This window comes from Panthera onca, chromosome A1 (genome assembly GCF_046562875.1).
Source record: "Panthera onca isolate mPanOnc1 chromosome A1, mPanOnc1 haplotype 2, whole genome shotgun sequence".
NCBI lineage: Eukaryota > Metazoa > Chordata > Mammalia > Carnivora > Felidae > Panthera > Panthera onca.
The window spans coordinates 175,637,509-175,643,508 of record NC_138339.1 but is presented as its reverse complement, the minus strand read 5'-3'; the positions used below and the strand labels follow the sequence as shown (position 1 = coordinate 175,643,508).

Sequence of the window (6,000 nt, the reverse complement as noted above, 5' to 3'; positions counted from 1 at the left end):
TCTTGGCTTTAATTACCTTAGTAGTCGCAGGAGTTTTGGGGCTCCATACCAGCTTTTGGTTAGCAGAGTGAATTAACATAAAAGAGTCAAGAAATTAACCTACCCTGAATTTTCATTTTTATCCCATTTCACAAAACTTGAGTGTAAGACGGGAAGAAAGTTAATTGATTCCCCAGTTCAGAATTCTGTCAACTTGGAAGAAAATGTTAAGCCCAGTATAGGAGATTGGGGAGAAGGAAGGAAGAAGTCACTTCCCTCCCCAGTACCTTCCTACGTGCAGCCCACGGACTCCTACCCTCTCGGTTTCCCATTGCTTCCCTGCTGTGTTTCTTCTTCTTGGCTTTCCTGTTCCTCCACACACTAGAGATATAAGCATAATGATTTCTGATCCAAGATTGTGTAATATTTTAAATTAAAAAGGGTGAAATTTTGAGTCCCAAACCAAAACAATTAAAAAAAAAACAAAAAACAAAACTACTGGTCTCGGTGTGCACAAACTGTCTTTAGAAAATAAACACAAAGCCAAACAGCAATGAGGCAATTAATTACAGCGATGGTTGTGCTCTGAAGCTCAGGGGTTCCTCTGTATGTTTATTTCTACGCGGGCTTTGTGTTTCAGTAGGTCATAAATTGTTGCTCATATTTAGAGCAACAACTGGAATTGCGTTGTCCTTTAAGTCCACAAAAGCATGGCTTAATAACAAATATCCCAATGACTTAAAATACTTTATCTTTCTAGATCACTTACTTCGGTCATTACAGGAAGCGTTTGAGATCAGTATCAAGGATGTGAAGGGAGTGAGAAAATAGAACCGCTTCCTTTTCCCCCTTTTCCTTCTACCGAGTAGCAAGAGATCCAGTCCAGGTTTTGCCTCCGACTCTGCCTCTGAATTTCGGCTGTGCTCCGTGTAGCACGTTTCTCCCTCTCCCCTCCTTTCTCCTTCCCTCTAGCCTCCAGTGTCTGTCTCCGGGATTTCTCTCTTCCTATTTCAGGAGGACTCTCACAGGCTCCCTCAGCCTGTGTGAAGCTGAGGTTTCCCCTGGATCCAGTATATCCCCAACACATACCTCCACGCACACGCGTCCCCAAGAACCCCGCGCTCGGCCCGGCACACACGCGCGCACACACACACTCGCGCTCGCCTGTCCGCCTCCTCCCTCCCCGGGAGAGCCGGCGCGCGTTCCCACCTTCGCTGCACCCTCGGGCGAGCCGAGCTCGCAGCGCTCTAGGATTCTGCGGCTCGGAAGTCGGATCGCAGCTCTGAACCCCCATGGTGGCTTTTTAAACATTCCTCTGCCTTCTCTCTCTCTCGTTTTGACTGCATCGTTTTCGATCTGGGGGGCTAGAGGAGCAAACCGGCTGTTTTCCCAGCCAGCCCTGGTTGGCTTGCCATCCTCCATCTGGCTTATAAAAGTTTGCTGAGCGCAGTCCAGAGGGCTGCGCGGCTCGTCCCCTCGGCTGGCGGAAGGGGGTGACGCTGGGCAGCGGCGAGGAGCGCGCCGCTGGCTCTGGCGGGCTTTCGGCTCGAGGGGCAAGGTGAAGAGCGCACGGGCCCTGGGGTTTACCGAGCTGGATTTGCACGTCGCACCATGCCTTCCTGGATCGGGGCTGTGATTCTTCCCCTCTCCGGGCTGCTGTTGTCCCTCCCAGCCAGGGCGGAGGTGAAGGCTCGGAGCTGCGGCGAGGTCCGCCAGGCGTACGGTGCCAAGGGATTCAGCCTGGCGGACATCCCCTACCAGGAGATCGCAGGTAAGCGCGGGCGCGCGGCCCGGCAGGCTGCAGCCTTGGGCGACCGCACGTCCCCCCGGGCCGCCCGGCGCCCTCCTCCTTCCCCCTGTTGCTGAGTTGTTGGTGTTCACTTTCCGGCAGGGCTCTCCCGGACGCCCTGCCTCCGCGCCGGGCGGCGGATGCTCCGGCGGCTGTTCCCGCGGGGAAGGTGTGCGTCTCGGCTGCCTCATTGTGTGCACACGCGGGAGCGCCCTCCTTCCCTCCCGCCCGCTCTCCCTCCGCTCCGGCGCCCGTGCGCCCCCTTCGCGGCGGGCTCCGGCCGAGCGGGCCTGGGAGCCCGGGACGCCCGGGGGCGGCCGCGGCGCGAGGGCAGGTCGCCGAGCGGGGCGCCCACCCAGCGCCTCTCGCTCAGGCAAACTTGGAAGAACTGCGGCCGCAGTTTGCCCAGCGCCACAGTCTGAGTGGCGCCTTCCCCACTCCCGCCCTCGCGCCGGCGGGGGCGGTGGAGAGTCGCGGAGGGCTCCCCTCGCCGCTCGCTCCGCTCACCGGATCCTTCCGGGAGGCAGAGCGCACGGCGCCCGGGGCCGGGGGGCGGGCGAGGCGGGGGGACCCCACCGGGGGACCCGGCCTCCGCACGTCGGCAGTTCCGGGCCGGTTTGGGGAGTTCTCGGGCTGCCGGTTTCGGGCTTGGGGCGGGCTTTCGCGTTACGGGTCCTCAGTGCTTTCCCGATTGCGGTTGGTCACTACTGGTTCGGGGGACACCCCCGGCGCGGCGGCCGGACGCGAGCGCGGTCTCGGCCGCCCGCCTGTTCTCAGAAGCCGCGCCAACTTAGGCGGGTGGCTCGCCGGTGGGTTTGTCCCAGGGTCCGCGGGCCCTGGGTGGCCCGCCGGCCGGGCCACTAGCATTCCTGCACCGGGAGCCCCCACCCCCTACCTCGGCGCCGGCGTGTGCGGAGCACTCGGTCTCCAGCAACTTGTGCAGCAGCCCAAGTGCGTGTTTTCCGGCTCTTAGCTCCAACCGACTCGGAGCTTCTCCGGGGCTCTGTGAATGAAACGTGTCGGGGAGAGATAATCCTGTGGCTGCGAGGCAGCACAGCTGAGGGAGGCTGAGAGAGGCCGGGAGATGCTGCGAGGGCGCGGGCCGCTCACACCCGGCGGTTGAAGTCCTCAGTGACCTCGGATGGTCAAATCAAAACGCTAAATCTCCACCAGCTACCCTGCATGTTGCCAAAGAGCTGGTCGATGAGGGCAAAGCTCTTTGCAGAGATCTTAAAACATCCCCGTTTCTATACGTAATGGAATTGGTATTTTATTACGGTTGATCTGCACACCCTGCAAGGGAAGGTTTGCACTTTTACCGAAATGAACACATTTATATAAATTGAAGCATGGGGGGTGGGGGGTGGAGATAGCCCATACACACGCCAACAGCGCCGAGCATTATGTACCGGGAGCCTTTTTCGATTCTGAGCCAGACGTAGCCAGTCTCTGGTGAGTCGGAGGCGGAACCTGTGGTGAATTATAAGTCCACTCTTCTATCCCTGTCACTTCTTCTCCCTTTTCCAGAACTCCTTAATTTGTTAATCAGTGAATGGAGAGCGACTGCCCCCACAGCTCCTTAAGTTTCTTAACTCTCCTTCCCCTTTGTCTACTGTTATTTCATTCTTTTTAATTAATTGATAAGGATCAGCTTTGCTTTTTTCTCCTCCCCAAATCTCAGGGAATTCAACTTTTAAAAGGTTTTATAGCGTGGCTCACTTCTTCGAGGAACTTTTTCTCCTCTAATCTGGGTTTTTTCGAAGTGTATCTTTTAAACACACAGATATTTCCCAGCATGATTTCAGATATGATATCTCAGAGAAGAAAATAGTTCAGTATTTTTAAATTGTTTCGGTATTCTTTAGTGGATTATGGGACTTTCAGGGGACTGCACTTCATCCTTGGCATGACGCAAAGCTCCTTAATATCAAAGTGAAGGTTTTCAGTGTAAATAGTTTCTGTACTCCCCATTTACTTTCCTGAGAACATTTCCAGTGGTTAAAATAAATCCTTCAGGAGACTTTTTAACTACAGGGCTTTTTGTTTTTTTCTTCCCCCCCCCCCACCTCCTGACAATTACAGTGCTCACTAATTAGCTATTAAATTCTGAAACGTGCACTTTTGTTAAACTCACTTTCTAGGACTAAAGGGTACTGTTGACTTTGCCCTAACCCTGATGTGCTTTGATGCCAGTAGAAATGGTCAAGATAGAGGTCACTGTGGGGTCAGAGGCACATGTGATAGGAAAACACATGAATTAAAAGATAATTGTGTGTGTGTGTGTGTGTGTGTGTGTATATATTCACATATATATTCAACATGAATTACTCAATGCTACATGTTGTTGTTGGAATAACCACGGAGGAAATATGTCCCATTATTAAAGAAAAACACTCTTTGGCCCTTCCCTAGTTCTGATACTATTTACATTTCATTATCTAGTGTATGGTCGTTATCCTTTCTTTAAACTCCCTTTTCATCCTTTGCCTTGTTTGGACTTTTAAGGGTTTGCCTGAGAAATGGCATATGCCATTAGTCTGCCAGGGAACATGAATTTAAAGGAACTGCTGTTCATAATTTAGATTCATGAGGGCTGTTTCTAATTGAAAGATATTTGCAGGTAGTTTGCCTGGTAAAATAACTGAGAAGTAATAAGGACATTATGCTTCATCATGACATTATTAAAGTTTTACTCAGAACTCACAATTGTGAAATAGTGTTGCCCTTTTCTATTCTAGGATAAAAGGGAGTTCTTCAAACTCAATAGATGAGGGGCTGTGATGGGTAATATATAAAGTTATACTCTCAGAGAGTGCGTGGGAGGCCTTTAAGGGCCAGTTTGCACCATCAATCTTCACTCAGTGCTGATTTTAAGCCATCCCAGGCAGATCAGATAGACTATCTGTCCTGTTTGAAAGACCTCCAAAGGGGAAGATTCGCGAGCCCCTCTCAGCATCCATTCTGATACTTCGTAATTCTTGTGGTATCGAAATATTTCCAGATAACTAGCCCAAAGTCTTCCCAGTGTGCTTGCTTGTTTTCTCCCGTTCTGTCTTCTGGGAAGGGATTGAGCAGTGAGTGGGTCAAGTTCTTTGTTAGGAGTGTTGTTTTGATCAAAGGTAGATATGAAACATTCCAGTCTTTCTTTGAGCGTCCATAATGTCATCTCATTTTCCCAGCCCGACTCCTCTTGATGGCTCTAAACTCCTAAAAGAACTCAAGAACTGAAAAGAACATCTGCTTCAAAGACCGGGCAATTCAGGGAATGCTGTTTTATGCTTACGGGGCCACTATTTTATGTCTTGAGCCTTCTTGGAGTCGTTAATTATAACCCCTCGGAGCTGACTAGTGGTGACTTATTGGCCTACATGTTTACTTTTTCCATTAGTTATCTAATGCAGTCGTATTTAACAATCCCTCATGTAGAAATTACTATGTGCCCAGCCCCTGTTTAAATATTACCTGCTTCTAAAAACATTAAACATTGCCTTATTGACTCCTTTTGGTAATTTTGTAGATATCATCATTATCCCCATTTTATAGATGGAAAGACTGAGCAACACAGAAACTTAAATAATTAACTTGCCCAAGGATGACTCAGCTAGAAAGCGGTGAGTTGCAACCCAGGCCATCAGTCTCCAGGTACTGGAGTCATAGACTTAATCCTGCCCACTGCCATTCCGCATTTGTTGAACGAATGTGTGCAAAATCAGTTCTTTCCTCACCAATAGGTATATATAGCCTGGTGTTACCAGTCACCAGGTGTATTGCCTTATAGTTCATGCTGAATGGTTTCCTGTTTACTTGCAACATCAACAATTTTTCAAAATCACTTTGAATTTGAATTTTATGTTCTCCGGAATTGGCCATGCTGCCATCACTAAATTGTATGTGTGTGTATGCATTTCCCTGATTTTTTAATTGTATCTATGTAGTTACATAAAAGGTGGAAACTAAAGAACGTGTGTTGGTATTTTTCGTCATTCTGGACCTAGCGGTTAGTGCAACAAAGTTTGCTGTAGGAAGTTATCATAGGGTAGTGGGAGGAGGGAAGCTTATCTCCACTGATTAGGAAAGAAGGATCATTGTTTTCTCAGTATTTTGTCCCTTTTTGTGTCGCAGGTGTTTGGAGAGTTGGGCTACAGGTGGATAATAAAGAAAGCTTTAAACTTTTTCCCATCTCTTTAATATGAATTAATCTCAATACTCTAAAAATCTATTTCAAAATCAAA

At 49.7% G+C, this 6,000-nt stretch overlaps 1 protein-coding gene across 2 annotated transcripts in view; it reads left to right on the top strand.

The window, feature by feature from the left end:
- Positions 1-714: 714 nt before the first annotated feature.
- Positions 715-6,000, top strand: part of GPC6 (glypican 6) — a 1,113,398-nt gene continuing 1,108,112 nt past the window's right edge. Inside the window, exon 1 of one of the 2 annotated variants that reach the window (XM_060636854.3) lies at positions 715-1,750. In XM_060636854.3, coding sequence (XP_060492837.1) covers positions 1,591-1,750 — 160 coding nt within the window. In that variant the 5' untranslated portion in view covers positions 715-1,590. The remainder of the gene's footprint in view (positions 1,751-6,000) is intronic. The other variant, XM_060636855.3, reaches the window with a different exon arrangement.